General features: G+C 52.3%; 1 protein-coding gene across 7 annotated transcripts in view; it reads left to right on the forward strand.

The window, feature by feature from the left end:
• The window catches only part of Jarid2 (jumonji and AT-rich interaction domain containing 2), a 224,639-nt gene that overhangs the window by 181,130 nt on the left and 22,150 nt on the right, over window positions 1-21,359 (forward strand). For all 7 annotated transcript variants that reach the window (XM_071613699.1, XM_071613701.1, XM_027948185.3 and 4 more), the window contains 2 exons: window positions 13,189-13,424; window positions 19,790-20,840. In XM_071613699.1, coding sequence (XP_071469800.1) covers window positions 13,189-13,424; window positions 19,790-20,840 — 1,287 coding nt within the window. The remainder of the gene's footprint in view (window positions 1-13,188; window positions 13,425-19,789; window positions 20,841-21,359) is intronic.

The raw sequence follows: 21,359 nt of genomic DNA on the forward strand, positions 1-21,359 counted from the left end.
GTCGCCGTTCCCACATCTGGCAGACAGTGACCCAAAGCCAGCTCCACAGGTCGCTGACCAGGATGCACAGCTCTGAGGTCTCTGGTTAACCCTGTGTCCCCTGGCTTTAATGTCCTTGGAAGCTGGACAGTAGCAAGCCATGGGCTGGCCCTTTCTTGGAAGCCAGTGGAGGAGCAGGTGGATTGGCGGCAGCTCAGACACACCCAGGCTGTGTGGCATGCTCCTCCAGCTCCAGGTGAGCCAGGGAGGCAGTGGCTTGCAGAGTGGAGGTCGGCTCTGGAACTGCAGCAGAGCGCCGAGCTCTTGGGCCCTGCTAGGCTGAGCTGCCTCACCCTGTGAATTCTGCACCCGCTTCCCTGTCAGGATGGGAGCACGTCCCCAGCAAGAGGGTCTGGTTGAGTGTAAGGATGCATTCCAAAGAGGCCTCTCAGTAGCAAAGGGAAGTGTTGCCTTTAGAGCCCGCCACCCGGCCTTGTGAAGCCGGGGTCTTTGAAAGTTGCCCATTCAGCTGCAGAACGTATTCCTGTCCAGCGTCGCTGCTTCCCGTTCCTAGAGAACTAGAATTTTAGTAGAATGGAATCGTGTATCCGATGCCTCTTTTCTGTGTGTGCAGTTCCTTGAGCATCTATCATTGGCCAGGGGCTTGGTTTGATGCCCTGATTTTAGCTATTAATTAGCTGCATCTCTGGATAAGGCCTCCTGTGAGTCCAGCAGTGTGGGGCGGGTTAGTGTCTGTCTGTCTATTGATTACTTGATATCCCACTGTAAGGTAATTACTGAGGGCAGCTGGATGGTGGCCATGCCACGTGTGTGTGGGATTGGTTCTCCAAGATCTCCTGTTCATCTGGGTGAAGGTCCTTGACTAAAGTTCTCTCCCTTTAATTCACTCTTCTTTGCAGACAGTGGCACGCTGTTCAGATGGAAGTGTGTCTGTCCAGTTTTCACCACATGCCCATCTGCATTTTGTCTTCCTAGGTAGACCCCTAGGAAAATTGGTGTGCTGTTGCCATTCCAATCAAATATTGCGTAGTAGCTGCAAAGCCTGACTCTTGTCGTCCACTCAGGGATCCTGTGAGTGGCCAGCTGGGGTCGCTCAGACTTCTGCTCTCCTGCCTGGCAACCATAGGTCCTATGTGGGCAGCAGTTCCACGGCAGCTTCTTTGTATACTCCTGCTTTGTATACTCTGAGCACAATTCCTAGAAATTCCTAGCCGTAGGGTTTCTTTACGGGTGCCCATCGGGTATAAAAGGGGAAGTTTATGTAAATGTGTTAACAAAATGAAACACTGCTGAAGAGGGTCCAGTTGAGATAGTTTCCACAGGAATACTGAAGATGGCTAGACTGCTGGTGTGAGGCTGGCCCGTCAGCGCAGCTGGGTGGATGGATGTTTGATGACCTGACAGGAATGCAGGGCCCTGGGTTTACCCTGGGACTTGGGCCTGCCCCTGCCAGGTGGATGCACCCGAGGGCTGTGCTCCTCAGCTTTGCCTCACTGCACAGTCAACTTAAGAACAGCTGGCTCACAGTCGTGTAGGTCTGGTTCTATGGCTGGTTGGCTCTGCTGCTTCAGGGCCTGTGGCACGCAGGCCTGGCAGAGGAAGGTGCCCACCGCACAGCAGTCAGGAAGCAGAAAAGAGAGTCCAGGGTCTCAGTACCCCACTCAGGGCGTGCCCCTATGGCAACTTCTAAGTCATCCTACTCCTTCCTTAAAGGTCCTACCACGTCCAGTGACCCCACAGGACCGACCGAGCCTTCTGTTTAACACCTCGACTTTCAGAGGTTGCCCAGATCCAACTAGAGCAGGCCCCGAGGTGTGCAGTGAGCACCCTGACATTGAGTTTAGGGGTCCCCCTTCAGCTTCACTGCTGCCATTTAGATATGCTGGGCCTGGAGGCCTGGCTGCCTTCCCCTTGGCAGTGGGCACCTTGAGAGGATACCTGAGCCCTGGGCCTGCGGTGGACGGCGGCTCCCCAGGGTGGGTTGAGGACCCTGCTGTGTTTCGAGAGCGACTCAGCCCTGGTCCTTCCTGTGCTGCTCCCACACCTGCCTCTGTCCCTCCTGTAGAATGTTCTTGATGAACCTTGGGTGGGGAGATGCTCTCGATTAAAATGGCTCTGGGTACATGGAAGAAGAAGGGGTGTGGTTGGTGCACCTTTCCCTTCCCTTCCCACGCCTGTGCCGTTCCTTCATTTTCAGAGTGTGTGTGGGGGGCAGGGCGGCCCCCGCCCCGTGGCTTTCTGTTGGGACAGCCCTGGCGAGGCCTGACGAGTGGTCCGGTGCCGCAGCTTCTCAGAACCTTTGGCCCTCGATGGAGGGAGGCGTCGGTCAGCTGCTCTGGCCACATTGGCCCTCGGCTCCTTTTCTTATGGTGTGATGTTGGAAATCTGTCGACGTCTGGGCCTGGGCTGAGGGACCCCCGGAGGATAAAGTGTGAGGGTCCAGTGAGTTACTGACAGCCGGGTGGCTTGGCCTATTCTGACCAGACTCACGTCTAGGCAAGCAGTTTCATTTCTGCTGTGTTACTTTGGAGAAGTGCCCAGTGCCGCAGTCTGGCTGGGCACAAAATCAGGAGCCACTCAAGCAGGAACAAACTTTATTTTTGAAACTGCCGCCAGTGGCCCGTACGCTCCTGGACTCCAACAGGAAGTCCCTCCTCCGGAATTCCCTCCTACCGCAATTCCCCAACCAATGGGAACTCTCCAGGAGTCCTGTAGCAGGCCGAGGTGGACAGCAGGAGTCCAATATCCATAAGAATGCAGATCTTAACATAATCATATCATCTCAATGGCTTGCTGGTGTCACCTTTCAACCAAAAATGCCATGCATCATATTACTTGGCTGTGGCTCTTAGCACCCCAGCAGTCAGTGCTGTCCTGCTTTATTTTGTTTAGGTTTAAACTGTGCAGATGGGTGGCTTGGGTGTGGATCCAGGTCAGCTGGCCTCTTGAGGGTGGCAGGAGCTCGCCCTCCTGATGGCATCCCTTGCTGCCTTGCTGGGCCTGTGTGGCAGCACTCTTCCTGGAACAGGAGCGTGGACCCAGGAGTCTCCAGCAAGAGCCCGGTCCCCGGGGAGCTTAGTTTTGCAAACATTGCACAACTCTCTCCTGTTGTCATTTACAAGCCACTGAGCATCCTAATGGAAATGGATTTGTCTGTTAAAACACATAATCTGAAATGACTTGGACAGCGCCACCAGGGCTTTTAACCTTGGGTTGAAACTCGGGGGTTACAATAACAGTGCCTGCAGCGACTTCCACTTTGATAGCTCGTCCTTGTTCTCCAAGTAATCTCACATGTATAGCACCTCAGATGACCCCACCGGAGAGCCCTCAGGTGGTGACTCTGGAAATAAAACGACACGACCAAGACACTGCTTTGTTTGTATTTATAATACAAGTTGATGTTTGACATGCCAAAAATTTAAAAATGTGTTCTAGTTACTGTTTTTCCCAGTGGGGTAAGTGCAGCAGATGAGAGGAATTAATAGAGTTGGGAATGCATTTGGCTTGGCATTTTCTCCGTGGCATTGGGACGAGCCTTTTGTCATCCTTTGCAGAGGAGAACTTGCTGGAGTTCACTGCTGAATACAGCCTCTATTGTGCTTCTTACCCTACGCTCCCTGCTGTGCACATCTCTTTCTGGAGAGGAGATTTCTCCGAAGACCTTAAACAACCATATCACTGGACTCCCAGATGGAATGATTTAATTGCTTTTGGAATCACACAGGGGCGTGCATGTGAGGCCCAAATGCCTCTCTGTGTGCACTCCCCTGGTGTGCCAGCCCTGCGAGGGTGCAGTTGGGCCAGGGGCTTGCCTCGGTGGGGTTCATTTACAGGTGCACTCACTGACCAGTGCTTTTTCTTAATTGACGTTCCCATGGGATGTCCTCGCTCCTCTTTGTAACCTCTGATGGCTCTGTTTTTTCTGTTGAGGCAGGCGACTATTCCAAAAATTTGGAATGTGGGGTGGGAGCTTATCTTTGAAGAGTGGTAGGGCATGTATAGTCAGGTTATGAAACGTGAGCTCCCCACCGTCCCCCTCCGCTGTTCAGAAATCGAGCCACTGTGGCTGAGATCTTGGCAACCTTTCTCTGTGGGTTCTCTTTTAAGAAAAGATTTCCGGAGCGCCTTCTGCATCGCTCTTGGTAAAAACAAAATTATGACTTCCTTGGAAGAGCTGGGGCTGGCTGCGAGTGCGGTGTCGGCCACTGGCGTGAACACCCGTGATTCAAAAGCCCTGCGACCCTGGAACAGCCTTGGACTTGCTGAGAGTCTCCAGCGCCTGGCCCGTGAGGAAGGCCGTCGGCTCTTGGTTGTGATGTAGCCAGCTGTGCCTGTTAGTGCTGTTAGTCTCCAGTAGTTCCTCTCAAGGCAGCTTGCAGGCCCAGTGTCCTCTCACTTCAGTAGTGTAGACCCAGCTGTTCCAGGTAGCACCTTGGGCTGTACCTGTATATTCAGCACAGCTGGCCAGGGCCCCAGAGGTCCAGCTGGCATCACCCACCTTCATACCTACTTCTGTGGCAACTGGCCAGGTGATACACCTGGGCCCAGAACCTCCTTCTCTTCAGGTGCCATGAAGCCGGGTATCTAGTATCTGATGCCTTACTTTCTCCTTAGATGAAATGTTTTCAACACCTGGCTCGGTGTGGATGCTAGATGGAAAAACAGGGAAAGATGGCGGCAGGGGGGCAGTATTACAGGAAGACAAGTGCGGGGGGGTGCGAGGAGAAGATGGCAAAGGGGAGGAAACATGCAATTTAACAATCTCATGTGCACGTTAAATACACCAGTCAGAAATAAATGAGCAAGGGGCGGGGTCTGTAGCTCAGTGGTAGAGCACTTGTGAGGCACAGGGTTTCATCCTCAGCACCACACGAAAATAAGACAAAGGTATTTTGTCTAGTTACAACTAAAAAAATTGTTTTTAAATGAGCAAAAGGGGGCTGGGGGTATAGCTCAGTTGGTAGAGTGCTTGCCTCATGCGCACAAAGCCCTGGGTTCAATCCCCAGCACCATACACCCCCCCTTCCCCCCCCCAAAAAAAAGAGGAAGGAGAATAGAGGGTGGGAAGGGGGGACAGGGGCTGAAATGTAGTAAATCAAGTTCATGCATATGTGACACACCCCCCCAACTTCTATGTATAACTATAACGTTTTAATAAAGACAAAGGCCAATAAATAAAGCTCACAAGGATTGTGGGAATATGGGGTTGGGAGTTCCCCACCTTAAGGAATGAGACTACTTTTTGTGTTTAAAAAAACAAAAAACATTTTAGATTTCCCGTTGTGTTGGTTCCACCACCCTGGGAAAATGCTGACATCTGCTGAATTGTACACTTCAAGTGGGTGAGTTGCCTGGATTGTGAGTTTTGGCTTTGGGGGGTCCCCCTGAGGCTAAAGGAGGTGATGGTAGCAAGCGCCTGCCACCTGGCTTGTGCCCAGGTTCGTGGAAGGCAGCTGCTGTCCTATACTGGGCCCTTCTAGGAACTGATGTGCCCTGCAGTCCACGCCTAATGGAACGGGATGAATTCGAGAATCTGAAGTTGAGGGGGATGCGACTGACTGGCCGGGATGTCTTTCTGTCTCATACTGTTCACCAGGATTAACGATCTCAGCTGGATTTAATCCACCTGACTTAAGGAGAATCTCAAATTACTCGGGAAGTTCTGCTGTTCCCAGCATCCATAGAATGTGTGGATGGCATTTTTGAAAGTCGCTTGTTTCCTGCGTGGAGGTGCATGGAGATTAAGGGTGCTTCCTCATGCAGCTGTCCGTGTGTGCCAAGAGGACTGTATTCCCTCTGCCTTGTCTGCGTTTCTCATTTCTGCATGTTAACTATTATCTTGTAGTTTTTTCTCGGCTAGTATTTTTACTCTGCAGATCGCCAGCTCTCTCAACTCCCACTGGTAGTGGGTGCATTTTGGTTTAGTCCCTCCCAGTGTGCTGGGATTCCTGACTCAAACGCAAAGCGTTCTGGTTGACCTTTTAGTACTCGTTACCTTTTGAATATAAGGTTTTATAAAATCCCAGTCTGCAGAAACACTTGATTCATTTGTTCAAGATTTCCCACCGTGCCCTTCATGATTGGGGGCTGTCTAGTGAGAATAAAGCACGGTACTCTTGCCCAGATGTTGTTCTGTGGCTCCACCCCTGGGGAGGGCACTTTAGAGAGTGAAAACACCTTAGAACCAGCTGGCTAGGCTGGGGCTCAGCAGCCTGTCATTTCATTACGGGGCCTCTTTGGGAGCCAGGAAGGCTAGGAACAATTTTTTAATGACAAATCTCATTGGCCCTGATATGACATTTTGCTCACCCTGACCTTGATACACTTGTGAAAGTGTTAACAGCTTTTTACAATTTGGCATGGTAAGATACCATGCAAATATTTAGGAAACATGTTTAATGGCAGATCATTGCATGTAATTGTCATATTTTCAGATTTTGAGATAGTGGCAACTAAATTGAAAGAAAATCCTGTGACTTAACAGAAAAGCAATTCTTTAGAAAAGGAAGAAAATGCAGTTGGCTTGAAGGATTGCACTTTTTAAAGAGGTTTAATTAGGCAAAAATTCCAGAGCTTTGTGCTGCAAACCACGTTGAGGAGGGTGCTGGGTTGACGAGGGTGCTGGGGTCCGGTGCTTGGAGGCTGCCGTGGGTCCAGTCTGGTGGATTCCACTTGACGCTGGCTCCCTGTGAGTGAGCTGTTTCCTAGCTGGGACGGTAGTGGAGCTCTGGGTGCTGCAGCCGGATCCTTCTCGACTGCTGGCTCAGGTTGGCAGACGTTCCATTGTTTTCAGACAATAGTGACGTCAAGTTGAACAGGCCCCAGGGACCAAGTGCGGTTTCCGTAGAGTAACAGGCCACCATGCCAGCCACGGGATGGAGCCTGTCTTGCCGGAGGGGGGACTCTGTGATGGCTGACATTTCCTCTATCACACACCTGGCAGGCGTCAGCCGTGCTGTGGCTCCTTTCTGCACTGCCCACCTGCCTCTTCTGGCCCAGGAGTCGGCACCAGGAGAATGTCTCTTCCCTGGGGAGTTTCTTCAGTCTGGTCTTGGAGTCTTTCCTTCTTGTCCTTCGTTCCCCCTCCAACATGTGCTTCCCCAGCTCCCTGTTGCCCCTTTGGGGAAGGGGACCTTGGAATCGTGGCTGCTTGGGCCGGACAGGGGTGTTCCCAGGACACCCAGCTTTGGTCAGGGGACTGCCTCCCCTGCTGGCCTCAAGCCTTGCTTTATTAGAGGTAATCTGCAGGACAGAGGTGTGGGAGGAGCTCTGGGACCACAGAATTGGTTTGCCCGCTTTGTGGGCTCTTCCTGAAAGGAACCCCACCCCATGTGGGTCTTTGCGATCACATCAAGAGCTTTTATTTTTATTTTTTAAAAATATTTACTTAGTTTTAGGTGGACAATATCTTTATTTTACACTTATGTGGTTCTGAGGTTCGAACCCAGTGCCTCATGCATGCTACGTGAGCACGCTACCCCAGCCCCACAACCCCAGCCCCACAGCAAAAGCTTTTAAAAGAATCATGATAACTCCTTTCACTTGCCGGACCCAAAACATTTGGTAAATTTGATGTGAAGTGCTTCCCCGGTTGTGGGGGTGAGAGGCAGCTGGTTTGTCCCTGAGAGCACTGCAGGCAGATATGTTGGGGAGCCAGATGTCGAGGTCTCTAGCCGAGCAGGGCTTCAGAGACCCTTTCCAGAGGTGGCCTGGGGGCCTCACCTGGGCAGCCTTTCCAGGTCCCGGTGCCTGAGCAGAGCTCCATGCCAGCCTGGCCGAGGACCAGCGGCAAGTGTGGCTGCCCACCTTTCAAAGGCGTGCAAAGATGCTTCTGAAGTGACTTCTTTTGCCATTCCTCATTGGGAGCAAATCTTATGTTCTCAGGGACGAAGAGACCCTCAATCACAATACCAGCTTTAGGTTTAAAGATTTTGCTTGCTATGGTGTGAAAACACTTGTCTATAGGCCATTTAACTTTTCAGAGTATGTGTATACAAATCAATATATCTGTCCCCGTTCATTAACGTAAAGCTGTTTGTATCTGAGTACAATACCATTCCTAATGTGGCTCGCTGTGATGAATGCCGAAGCTAGTCCAATTATTCCTGTTAATTGGGGACAGTGTGTGGAGAACTTCTGTACATTGAAGTCTTTCTGTCTCCTGTTCACAGGCTTTAGTCTCCCCTGTGAGAGTGATTTTCTTTTTTGAGGGTGGGAGTCCTCTACCCCTTCTCTCCCTTTCTTGAAAATCTTACAAATTAAGACAAAAGATAATTACTTGGAGGGGCAAAACTGGCAGGTTCCCACGACACTTAAAATTAATGAGCTGTTGAGTACAAAATATACCTTGTCTTGGGCTCTATCGCCTGTGCCCGCTCCTCCCTCCCCCGCTTCCTTCCCATTTAACACATGATTTGACTTTTTGGCTGTGTTTGCTATTGGGGTAGATTGCTGCTATAAAATCGCAAGATGGTTACAGAAAGCGAATTCATTTGAAAACCATCTCTTTGTTTGCAAATCAAAGTTTGTTTGACTTGGCTTTTAAGTTTTGCATATTTAAAAATCTTCCCTGCCTCTTTCCAGGCTCTTATCAAAATACTCTTCAGCAGCACCCACCCATGCAGTCCCAGAGCAGCATGTGGGCTTCCTTAGCTCGCCTAGCAGGACCCAGCTCCTCAGAGCCTCCTGGGGAGGAGCCTGGTGGGGGTGGAGAGTCCTCCCAGGCATTGCAGTGGACAGAGGGTCCTGAGTCTCTCTTCAGGCGCAGATAGTGCTGATGGAGCCCCTGCTGCAAGACCACAGTTCAGAATTGGCTGCCCTCCATGATCTGCTTGGGAGGGAGCGTGCGGCTCCTGACACTGAGGAGTAATGCGGGGAGCAAACTGCCGGCACCCCCAGGCCCAGGCCTGTGCCTCCTTATGGTTTTCTTGAGATCTGAGAGAGATGGATACAGCTGTCATCTCCAATTTACATGTTGGTCACCAAGGTTTGTGCAGGTAACTAGACCAATGTCCAGTAGTTAGCAAGTGACCTTTGCCACAGAATCTGAGCCCCAGATGAAGTAAGAGGCCGGAAAGTGGGAAGCCAGGTCTAGCATGGTGGCTTTAGGCATTTGGTCTCAGGACCCCTTTGCAATCTTAAAAATGATTAAAAAAAAAATTAGCATATTAAAACTGAAACTGAAGACATTTTAAAATATTCATTTGAAAATGACACAATCCCATGATATGCTAACACAAATAGCCTTTGGGGGAAAATTAGCAGGGAGCAGCAGTGCAGGAAGGTTGCAGTTCCCCCACGTCTTCTCAAAAACCTGGAATGACCCTTCTTTCATAATTAACCCATCCTAGTGGTGTGAGCTCCTTGTGATTTTTTTTTTCATTTTAATTTTTTTCTAAATGTTTTTAGTTGTCAAGGGATCTTTATTTTGCTTATTTACATGCGGTGCTGAGAATCCAACCCAGTGCCTCACACATTCTAGGCAAGCGCCCTACCACCGAGCCCCATCCCCAGGCCTCCTTGTGGTTTTCTTTTGCATTTCGGCTTGGCTCACCTCCCTTTTGTTCTGCATCCTCAGTGCGGGTGTCAGCCTAAGGTCTTAGTTTCCCTGGTGGGTCTCCTGACAGTCTTTAACACCCCCAGGTATCTGCAACCCTACTTGAGAGCTCTTGATCTGACCACATGCTCCTGATCATGATGGTGGTGTGTGTTGGGTGTTTGTGGTTTGCTTTTCCTTGGGCAGTTTTATGGTTTCGATGTAAGGTGGCTTCCAAAAGCTCGGGTGTGAGATGATGCAAGGAGGTTCAGAAGAGAGTTTGGGTTGTGAGAGCCTTAGCTCTATCAGTGAATTAGGGGTTAGTTGAGTGGAAACTAAAGGCAGGAGGGGTGTGGCCGGAGGGGATGGGTCACTGGGAGAGTGCCTTTGGGGCACTTGCTTTGTATCTGGAGCGTGGAGAGACACACACTCTGTTTCTGATCCTGCTGTGAGCTGCTTCCCTCTGCCACACTCCTCCACCATGATGTTCAGCCTCACTGTGAGCCCTGAGGAGTGGAGATATCAGTACCTAAGGTCTTAGTTTCCCTGGTGGGTCTTAGTCCCTGTCTGTGGACTAAGGCCCTGAAACCGGGAGCCCCCAAATAATCTCGTCCTCCTCTACAGTTGTGCTCTTTTAGTCACAGCAGCAAAAAGTTCACTACAACAGCAGGGAATGGGCATGGTCTTGCAGCTGGGGCCAAGTGGTGGCTCTGCTGGGGGTTTTCCAGATCCCACTGAGGGCCTGGCAGCTTGAGTTGGGGACATGCGGCCTATGGTCTGTGTGGCAAGCTTGGTGACCCCATCAGCGGGAGGATGTGATGGATCTTGCTCAGGCCATACTCTATCTAAATGGGGGAGGGGTAGGAGAAAAAAGAGCTCATCATAATGTGATAGTGCAGTAACCTGCGGGGACCCCTTTTAGCCCCCAGTGTTGCATACCTGCTGAATCCCAGGCATGTGCTATGTGGTTTCCCCATTCCACAGATGAGAAAACTGAGCATCAGTAACTTGACTACCTGGTAACCTTGCCAATTGTTTGGAGGGTGTTCAGACCACAGAATATTTTTTTTTTAAACCTTGGGGGTGGGATAGCTTTGGAACTAGCAATTAATAGCAACGTGAAACAATGTATATCTCTAGTGGGAATGAAAAAAACAGATGTTCAGAATATTTGAGATAAAAACTACTTTCTGTTCTGTGCTATTCTCAAAGGATCGGCATCACTGCTTTAGGAAATCTGTGAGCAGTCCGGAATGGCCTGGGTCCGTGTTCTTGTTTGATTTTTAATCACACTGAAGTATGAATTCGTACGGATGTTGCTTTTAATTTGTCTTGAGCAGGCACAGATGCTGCCAGCTTGGGCATGATTGATGGTTTCTGACAACGGCTGTGACTTACTTGGAGAAGGAGTGCAGCTGTGCGCAGTGCTCCACTTTCTGTGGCAGGCTGTCCAGGGCACCCCGTACACCAGAGGAGCGTGCCCACGTGTCGCTGAGCCTGGTCTTGACTCTGGTGGTGCTGAAAGCCTGTTCTGAATTTTTAATCACTGGTTAAAAATTGGATCAAGATTCACACCCAGTGTAGATATGGAAACTGTAGGTCTGTGTTGCAGACCACACCCAGAATAGTGCCATGTGGGCTCAAGAGTCAAGCAACTGAGTCAGAAAATAATCAGAAGGAAAATTTAGATATTTTGCCTCTTGGCTAAAGGGCTGGGGATGGAGAGATGTTGGTCAAACTTCGGCAGGATTGCTTTCGGGAGATCTGTTGGTGACTGTAGTTAATTCAGGTACCCTAGAGTTGCTTAGGCAGATTTGGTCTGTCACAAAATAAGCGTGCGAGGTATTAGATGAGTTTGATTTAATTAGTTCATTTTTTAGATGTACGCGTACACATCCCCTAAAACATCATGTCATATGCTCCAAATGTATAAAATTCTTGTAGATTATTTTTTAGTTAATCTGGGACTTCAGTTAATCTATGGACTTTAAGCATAAAAGCAAAGAACTTCAGCAGATTGGTTAGCAATACCCTTGGGGTGAAGAAGAAACAGGTTGCCTGGAGTGTCTTCCTGGGGTCAATCTGCTGTCCTGGGGTCTGTCTGCCACTTTCATTATTACACAAAAGAAACTATTTTGTTTGAGCAATTGCATTGCATTTTGGGAAATCTTTAATCATTATTGAGTTTACCATAATATGTGAACCTTAAAAGTATTTAAAAAAAATTTAAGCAGATTTAGTATCCCAGGAAAGAAGCAAAGGACCAATGAAGAAAATATTTGCACCCTTTAAGGCAGAAACACAATTTAAAGACTGTTTTCAGACTGGTGTAAGAGCAAGCGTTGGAGGAGACGGGGTATAGATGGTGGTGTGAGAAGTGACCCTTAAAGGGGAGAGGGCCCGCGGTGTCTGTGGGCAGCTAGAAGGAGGGAGAGTTCACTGCTGCCTTTCCGAGCAAGCAGAAGCTCTTCCCTCAAGGTGTCTTTCTGGGCCTCCTGCTGCTCAGGTAGCACATTCTCCCTGAAGCCCCACAGGCCCTGGATGGAGGGGGAGGCCTTCATTCACTTGGCTGCTAGACGGGCCAGTGGACACCTGACCCTTTAAGGCTCCCTTGAGAGATTTCAGGGACAGCTGAAGAGCTTGCCGCGCCGGCCTTGCACTGCTCCACCTAGAGCAGCCCAAGGAGAGGGGCCCTGGCCAGGCTGCCTGGAGAGGAGGGCCAGCAGTGGTTCCAGAGAAGCCTGCGGGGAAGGGCTGCACCTGGGACTCTTTGGATTTGCCAGTCCCAGCAGGAGATGGAAAGAAAAACCTGCTGGCCGACATCATGGTCCTCTCCCCGGGGCAGGATCCGCGGCCCGCAGGGAGCTGGCCCTGTCCCTCTGTGCTGTCCTGCTGCTCAGTGTTCTCGGATGCAAGGCCTCACCTGATTCGGGTGAGTGCTGAGCAACTTGTGGGCCTGGCTCAGCCCCCGCCACCTGGGCGGGGTTCCGGTGTGGTGTGGCTGAAGGGTATGTGAGTTTAAACCTGAAAATGGGTTTTTTTTTATTCCGGGTGTCGTATAAGTTGACAATCAGGGCAGTCATGTTCTTGGAAGGTCCCAACTTTAAGGTTTGGCTCTGCTGTCACCATTTTACGAAGTTACGGGAGGAGTATGTGTTCAGTAGAAACTGTTCATTGAATTCGAATCTGGTTCTTTTCCCTGGGTGGCAGCATGAGGTTTGATCCTCTCAGGAGACGCAGGTCACGCTCAGCCCTGTGTCCCTGAGTCCAACAGCCTGCTAAGCTGGGGCGTTGTAGGTCATCTAGGGGTGTGTGTCCATCTTATCATGACCTAGCCCCACTGTGGTCGAGGGACATGTGTGCTGTTTTCTCCAGTTTAGTTTCTGTCCCTTAAAGGTGTGACTGCTGAGGGGCGCTGCGGTTTTGGCAGGGTCGTCTTAGGACTGGATTTCCCCATCCTTCCAGCCAGAGCCAGTAATCCCTGGACGCGATCTGGAGTTTTTCTTTAGTTTCCTGTCTTATTGAGGGGGTCTTGTGTCACGCATGTCCTCTTGAGGAGGTCTGGACACCGGACGTTTGGGGAAGAGAGCTGGTGGGTGGTGGCCCTCTGCTCCAGGTGCTGACCGCCATCTTCTTCCTTCCTCTTCCAGTTTTCAATGGTTCCAGCAGGTCGATGCGGGAGAAGGAACCTGTTCAGAAACACAAAAGCAAGGAGGCCACTCCCGGGAAGGAGAAGCACAGCGACTCCAGGGCGGACAGCCATGGCCGAAGGGAGCCGGCTCCTGCGCCGCCTGCGGCTGCCCCCGCCTCAGCTTCCTCGGCCAAGGGGCTCGCTGCCAGCCACCACCCCCCTCCACATCGGCCGGCTCAGGACCTTCGGAAGCAGGTAACACCCTGCCCAGGGTGCCCGCGCGTGTGCTGGAGCCCAGCTCCCCATGTCACTCTCCAGGTAAAAAGCAAACCGTCCGCCAGAGGTCCCCGGGAGGGCACGGTGCACAGAGCGCCCCTTTACCCTGGAGTCATACTCTGCCTGGGAGCCCCTGTGATGGGGCCTGGGATTTCTGAGTCCGGGAGCTGGAAATGAGCTCCATTTTCCATCTTCCTCCCCGCCCTGGATGCCCAGTGAGTGAGCGACTCTGGAGCCAGGAATGTGCTGCCGTCGGGCTGAGAGTAGTGGCTTGGGCTTTGAAGCAGCCCGGGGGTGGTCTTGGGGGAAGGTTTGTCTGCTTTTCTGCCGTTTGACAGGACAAGCTAACATCTCGCAGGAGTTCCCTGAGCAAAAGCCGTGAGGGGTCTGTGGGGCCTGCATGGGCTGGGCTGTGGCCATGTGGCTTCTGCTGAACCCAAGGCACTGAGTCCTGCTCTGGTCTGTGTGGCCGGGCGGTGGAGTACAGCTGCCCAAGGCTCAGAACCCCAATGTGCCGTCACTGCAGAGTCGCCGTAGATGCCGGCCCTGAGCTGCCCAGGCAGGAGCCGCTGTTTAATGTTAGGAAAATGTTCGTGTCCCGGGACAGTGATTTCTGAGGGCCCTGGGAGATGGCTAGGAGGGGCATAAAGCCATTTCCCTGAGGCACGGTGGCATTCTATGACCCCTGGTGTTGCTGTCTGCAGTGTGGGTTAAAGGCCACAAAGCTTGGCTCCTTGATGAGGTGCCCTTGCTGGGGATTCTAGCAGAGTTAGTTTTCCCTGGAATAAACTAGACCCTGTAATCCAAAAGATTGAGTCAGAACAAGGTGGGGAAGGGACAGAAGAGACTTTTAGAATGGGAATATTCTAGAGTGACTAAAAGAGATAGATGGTCACTATGGTTGGAAACCAGTAGAATTCTTTGGAGTATTCTTCTCCCAAATCTTGGTTATTATTTCTGTCTGAATAGGAATGTGTGAGTGCGTTCATACGTAAGCAGGTAGGTGTCTATATTCATGCACGCAGCACCATTTCTTAGGAGCAAGAATTGTCCTTTATGTTCCCAATACTCTATAGGTACCCGCTCCATAATATTTTGAAATGCTATTTAAGATTAAGCAAGTGAGGCCAGGCAGGGTGGCACACTCCTGTAATCCTAGTGGGTTGGGAGGCCGGGATGGGAGGATTGGAAGTTCTAGCTAGGCCAGGCTCGGCAACTTAGCAAGGCCCTAGGCATCTGTCACAAAATAAAAAATACAAAGGGCTGGGAATGTGGCAGAGCATCCCCGAGATCAATCCCTGGTACAAATAATTTTTAAAAGTTACATGATTTTATAGTATCATCCAATAGTAGTAGCTGTGATTTTCAGAACATAAACCTCGCTATTTTCCTAGGGACAGCAGCCAAGAGTGATGGTAGAGTTGTCCTCCCAAATCCATGTGTTCAGTTCTCTGAAGTGCGAGTTGCAGGGGAGCACCCCACCTGATTTCTGGATCCCCTGCACCCCACCTTCACCGTGTGGCCTGACAGGAACTGGGTATAACTTGCTTCCAGATGATTCTTTGCTTGTGAAGAGAGCAGAATTAAAGGCGACCAAAAGAGATGGTGATACACCACTGAAGCTCGGTGTGTCCTGTTCCCTAGAACCCCAGATGGGGTAGGTTTGCAGCATCTTCTGTCTGTGCCACTGGGATTTTTGTTTTTCCTCCCCCTTTTGGGGGGTACTGGGAATGGAGCCTAGGGACACCCTACCACAAAGCCACAGCTGTAGCCCTTGTTGTTTTGAGACAGGGTGTTGCTGAGTTGTCAAGGCTGATCCTCCTGTTTTGGTCTCCGGAGGCACTGGGATTACAGGCATTGGGCCACTGCGCCTGACTGCTTTTTGGGAGGCAACAGCATCAGACATTCTTCCCGAGTCCACCTCTGTTGGATTCTCACACCAGAGCGCATAGTGGGCCACAGTAAGCCAGGGCGTTGTGTCCAGTGGAGCATCGGTCTTTTCCCTCCCTGCCCAGCATCCTGTTCATGAGGCAGGAGTGGAGGACTGGGGGCCTTGGCAAGGGATGCATTGGCGACCATTGGTCCCAGAGTGTGATCTCCCTGCTGTGCACAGGCATGTCCCCTTCCTCCTCTGTCCCTGTGTGTGATTGGTAGCCTGGATTCCGTCTGTCCTCTCAGCTGTCTCGGGAGCATCTTCAGCTCTGAGCACTCGCCCTGTAGTTCTGGGTTTCTCTTTGTAACCAGAGGCGAGCAGCGAGTACCATCACACCCAGGATGGCCTTTGTCGCCTGCTTCATTGGCACTGAACTTCCATCTCTCATCTTTAATTTTAGATCTTTTTAAAAAATGTCAGCCTAAAGGAAAAAGGTAAATTTGATTTTCGGAATTTATGTAGGTCGGATGATGGGATATTTTGTTTTTATTATTTTGGTACTAGGGACTTAACCCAGGGGCGTTTAACCACTGAGCTACATCCCCAGCCCATTTTGAGATGGGGTCTCAGTAAATTGCTTAGGGTCTCTCAAAGTTGCTGATCTTGAAAGTTGTGATCCTCCTGCCTCATCCTCCTGAGTTGCTGGGATTACAGGTGTGCACCACCACACCCGTCTAGGGATACCTTTTTGGTTTTTTTAAAATACTTTTTTCTAGTAGATGGACAGAGTGCCTTTATTTTTACGTGGTGCCTAGGATAGATACCCAGGGCCTCACGTTTGCCAGGCAAGCGCTCTGCCAGCGGAGCCACAATCCCAGCCCTTAGCCAGCTGTGTGTGTGGCTGGCTGGCTAACACCTTTTGTTTTCCTGAAATAATGCTCCAGCGTAGAGGTAGTGGCAGAAGCTACCGGTTGAGGATGGACACACCTGAGAGCGCCTCCTCAGAGCAAGTTCTGACATCCTAGTGCCAAGACGGTCGTGGGAAGGTGTTTGCGCAAGTGGAAGCCGTGTGCTCTGAGCGGGGACATGGACGCCTGTGGCTGTAACACAGAGAAGGAAGCTGGGCTCACAGAGGCAGCAGGCCGGAAGATAACCCCTGCTGAGTCACCAGGAGGCGTTTTCATGTGGCAATGTGCAGGGGTTGCAGAAAAGACCTGGCTTTGTCTGAGTCTGGGCCAGAACTTTTGGAAGATGAATTCAGGAGAACAGGATTGGGAATAAGTTCTGGAAAATACTATTTGAACACGCAGGGAATTAGAAAGTTGCCTTGGTTATAAAAACATGTTCCAGGTCTTCGTCCCCTTCTCATGGTTGCGCCTGCAGTTTGCAGTGCACGTTTCTGGCAGGTGTATTTCTTATTTGGTTAAGTTCCCCGAGTTGTGAGGACATCCAGGCCCCTGTCCTCTACCCTGGGCTTTCCCTTGGTGGCCTGGCTGCTGTGGGTCCCTACTACAACAGTCTTTTCTCCCCCTCTTACTGCTCTGCCTGGGCACCGTAGTTCTGTTGAGGATGGAACCTCTGGTTTTGGGCCTTGGGGTCCAAGTGGACTGCTTCACCCTGCAGCTGTCCCTTATCTAGAGCTCCAGGCGGCGCCTGTCCTCCTGAAGGAAGGATGGCAGAGACCTCTGGCTCGTGGGCTCCCTCTAGTGGTGATCCAGAGCTTGACCACAGTGTCCCTGACTGAACCCAGGAGGAAGGTTCTTTTGGTTCATCAGAAACTTCACAGTCGTTTCCCATCTTCTGTCCGGAAATGTGCGGTTTTCCTTTCTTGTGCCAGGCTGCTGAGTTGACATTCAGCATTGCATCTGGGTTGTAAGGTGGAGTGAGGCATTAAGCACAGTGCTTTTTATACTCTTACAAGAAGCACATGATCACACTGTAGCCTGGGCATGGTTTTGAAAAAGGAATTTCTAATAAATCAATCAAGCTGGATGTGATGACATGCATCTGTAATCCCAGCAACTCGGGAGGCTGGTGGAGGCAGGAGGATTGAAAGTTGGAGGCCAGCCTGGGCAGCTTTAGGAAGACCCTGTCAAAATAAAAAAGGACAGAGATCTGGAAGTGTGGGTCAACAGTGGAGCGCTCACCTAGCATGTGCAGTGTTGTGAGTTGATCCCCGCACCACCAAGAGGAAAAGGAGGTGGGGGGGAGAGCCACGAAGGAGTGCTTAGTGCCTTCCCCATGACGGCCTTACTGCAAGAAGAATCTGTTATTTCTCTGGGAGGAGGCGGTGACGAGGCCAGTGGAATCTAGCTTGAAAACCCCTCAGCTGCCTGTCGACCTGGCACCCTCCTGGTACGTGCCTGGGGTCACCTCTGAGATGTAGGTGACCTGTGTATGACTGCAAGTCAGGGAGAACAAGCTGCAGACACCTTGCTTTTCTGCAGAGCTGGGCTGGCAGTGGGAGCCCAGGACCCATGCCAGAGCCGGGGCTGGAAGCTGCTGGCTTGTTGTAACACATTGGAAGACCCTGCTCTAAACTCGAGCTGCAGGAGATGAAGACATGTTCTCTCCTGGGCGTTGCGTTGTGGAAGAAGGCTGCCACAGGATGTACAGCCCCGGCCCCTGGCCTCCCTTGTGTGCTGGTCCCATGACGAGGCTATTTTGTTAGACTGAAATCCTCATACCTCAAACAACACAACTTTTAGTTGTAGATGACGCGATACCTTTATTTTATGTGGTGCTGAGAATCAAACCCAGTGCCCCACATGTGGTAGACAAGTGCTCTACCTCTGAGCCATAGCCTTGTCCTACAACTAGTATTTTTGTTTTGCTTTTTAATTTTTTTATAGTTGTTGATGGACAGAAAGCCTTTATTTGCTTTTATGCGGTGCTAAGGATGGAACCTGGTGCCTCACACATGCTAGGCAGGCACTCTGCCACTGAGCCCCAGCCCTATACAATGTAGTAGTTTTATGGACATGTGTCAGTTTGATGCCATGCTGCTGCTGCCATAGTGACATAACACACACAGGATCCCATCACGCAAGACCTTACTTCCCTGAAATGTAGCTGGCCAGAAGCCCAGGTGGCCCCAAAGCCAGAGTGGATGGGCCCAAGGGCCTTGGCCTGGCTTTGAGGTCAAATCTGAGGGATGCTGAGCTGTCCCTGCAGATGAACGGTGGTGTGCAGAGGGCTGGGCCAAGTGTGTGGGGGTCCCTGCCCTTGGGGCTCACTTGCTTCTTTCCTTCTTCTGTTCTTTAAATTTCTACTGATGTTATGAAGGAGGTAGCTGCTTTGGGGACACTGAGCTATCAGGGAGCTGTGCCTGTACCCAGTGGCTTCCCAGCGGCTTCCCAGCCAGGATATACAGGCTCCCAGGCCCTGGCCCTTCCTTTGGGTGCTCCTGTGGTTTCTACTATGTGACAGTTGCTGTGTGGTTTTTAGGCTGCCTCGTTTTGGAGAAGGCAGTGGTTCTGAAACCCTGCTGTCCTCAATTTTAAACTCTGGCTGTAGAGGAAGAGGGCTGTCCCCTCCAGTGTGGTAACAAGGTTTCATGGTGCAGAGGTCTGTCCAAAACCTGCAGGCCTGGCACAGCCCTGCTCTGGACCCTGCTCTTTGAAGGGTATCTGGAGTCCGACACCCACTTCCTGGTCCTCTGTACAGGAGCCACCCGGACGGCAACACTGAGAGGTGCCTCTGTTCACCCAGTTTACTTAGAACGGGCCGTGGGAGCCCGTCGAGGGTGAGGAAGTAGGAACTGTGTGTGCACAGGAGGGCTGGGTGTGTGCTGCCTCCAGGGAGCTCGGCGCCCACCCTGGTCCTCCAGGCCCTTTATCAGGCCGTTCTCAAAGATGGTGGCAGGCAGGCAGGCAGGCGGTTGCTGGGGTTTCTAGCCACACCTCTGGCTCGGCTGCGTGTCCAGGCCAAGCCCACCAGTGTTGCTGCTGTTTCCCTGCCACATCATGTCTGTTCTGTTTTTAGCCACATAGTTTTAAATTCTGTGGCCCTGTGTGCTGTTGTGTGGAGCAGAGTGTGGCAAACAGCTTTCTTGGAACAGGGAGGAGCATTTGTATGCTTCAGAGTTTCCCCAGTAGGCAGGATCTTGGTGCCATCGACCCTTATATACCCAGCGTAGGTGATTTTGAGGTGTGTGGAAGGTCCTCACGAACACCAGAAGTCCAGAAAGAGCCTCCTGAGCAGGCCTCGGTGTCCGATCACACCCAGGGCCCAGGAAGAGCTCCAGCCTGGGGCTAGCTGTGCATTTTTGGGTAGCATAAGATCCTGAGCTGAATGTCAGTGTCACTGAGGATTTTGAGTGTGTTCTGCCTCAGCTCGCTGGTGTACCCATGTCCCTTCTTAGTAACGGTGGCAGGCTCTGTGCCGTCACCAGTGGTCCTTTGTGGTGGGCTGGTCCACGTCTGGGTGCAGGTACTGATGCTGCTTTCCCCTCTGCTTCTGCTGCTCCTAGGTTTCTAAGGTAAACGGAGTCACTCGAATGTCATCTCTGGGTGCAGGTGCAACCAGTGCCAAAAAGATTCGCGAAGTCAGACCTTCACCATCCAAAACTGTGAAGTACACTGCCACGGTGACCAAGGGGACTGTTACGTACACCAAAGCCAAGAGAGAACTGGTCAAGGAAACCAAACCCAATCACCACAAGCCCAGTTCAGCTGTCCACCACACAATCTCAGGGAAAACCGAAAGTAGCAATGCAAAAACCCGCAAACAGGTGCTATCCCTCGGGGGGGCGTCCAGGTCCACCGGGCCTGCCGTCAACGGCCTCAAGGTCAGTGGCAGGTTGAACCCAAAGTCATGCACTAAGGAGGTGGGGGGGCGGCAGCTGAGGGAGGGGCTGCGGAATTCCAAGAGGAGACTGGAAGAGGCACACCAGGCGGAGAAGCCGCAGTCGCCCCCCAAGAAGATGAAGGGGGCGGCCGGCCCCGCCGAAGCCCCCAGCAGGAAGGCCGCGGCCGCCTTGGCCGAGAAGCCCCTGCTGAACGGACACGTGAAGAAGGACGTGCCCGAGCGGAGTTCGGAGAGAAGCCGGCCGAAGCGGGCGGCGGCCGGCAGGAGCGCGCCGGGCAGACAAGCACACGGCAAGGCGGACAAGGCGGACAAGGCGGACGGCGCCGCCCCCTGTGACCCCCGTTCTACCTCGCAACCCGAGCCCGCGCACAAGCCGCACGAGCCGCCGGGCAAGCCCGAGAAGGGCGCCAGGGCCGGCTGGGCGGCCATGGACGAGATCCCCGTGCTCAGGCCCTCGGCCAAGGAGTTCCACGACCCGCTCATCTACATCGAGTCGGTCCGCGCTCAGGTGGAGAAGTACGGCATGTGCAGGGTGATCCCGCCGCCCGACTGGCGGCCCGAGTGCAAGCTCAACGACGAGATGCGCTTCGTCACGCAGATCCAGCACATCCACAAGCTGGGCCGGCGCTGGGGCCCCAACGTGCAGCGGCTGGCCTGCATCAAGAAGCACCTCAGATCTCAGGGCATCACCATGGACGAGCTCCCGCTCATCGGTGAGGTCTGGGGCCCGGGTCCGCGCCGTGCCTCTCCCCTCCGCCCGGGCTCACCCTGTGACCGCCCCGGCTCACCCCTGCGGCCACCCAGGCTCACCCCTGTGGCTGCTGGGCTCACCCCTGTGGGGACCCCCCCCTGAGCGCCCCCCCCCCTCATCCTGGGACCACCCAGGCTCACCCCTGTGGGGTGCAGCCCAGAGCCCCCCTTTCCCAGCCTGGGTGCCTGCAGCAGGAGGAAGGTGGGTATTTGGGCCTAGAGCACCAGGGGCTCATGCTGGGCGTGCAGGCCTCCCCTGCTGGACTGTGGCCTGCCTGGGCAGAGCAGGGCCCAGGGAAGCAGTGAGGGTGCTGTTTGGTTTAAAGGCCAGAAATTTGTTTCGTTGTAGCTCCCTGCAGTGGACCGCTGAGATGAGGGTGTGGGCAGGGCGGCCTCTGCTGAGGCATCTCCTTGGCCTGCATGTGTCACCTTCCCTGTGTCCTCCCAGGGTCGTGTGTGTCTGTATGTGTGTCCGTCCGTCT

The sequence above is a fragment of the Marmota flaviventris genome, chromosome 6, assembly GCF_047511675.1.
Source record: "Marmota flaviventris isolate mMarFla1 chromosome 6, mMarFla1.hap1, whole genome shotgun sequence".
Classification (NCBI taxonomy): domain Eukaryota; kingdom Metazoa; phylum Chordata; class Mammalia; order Rodentia; family Sciuridae; genus Marmota; species Marmota flaviventris.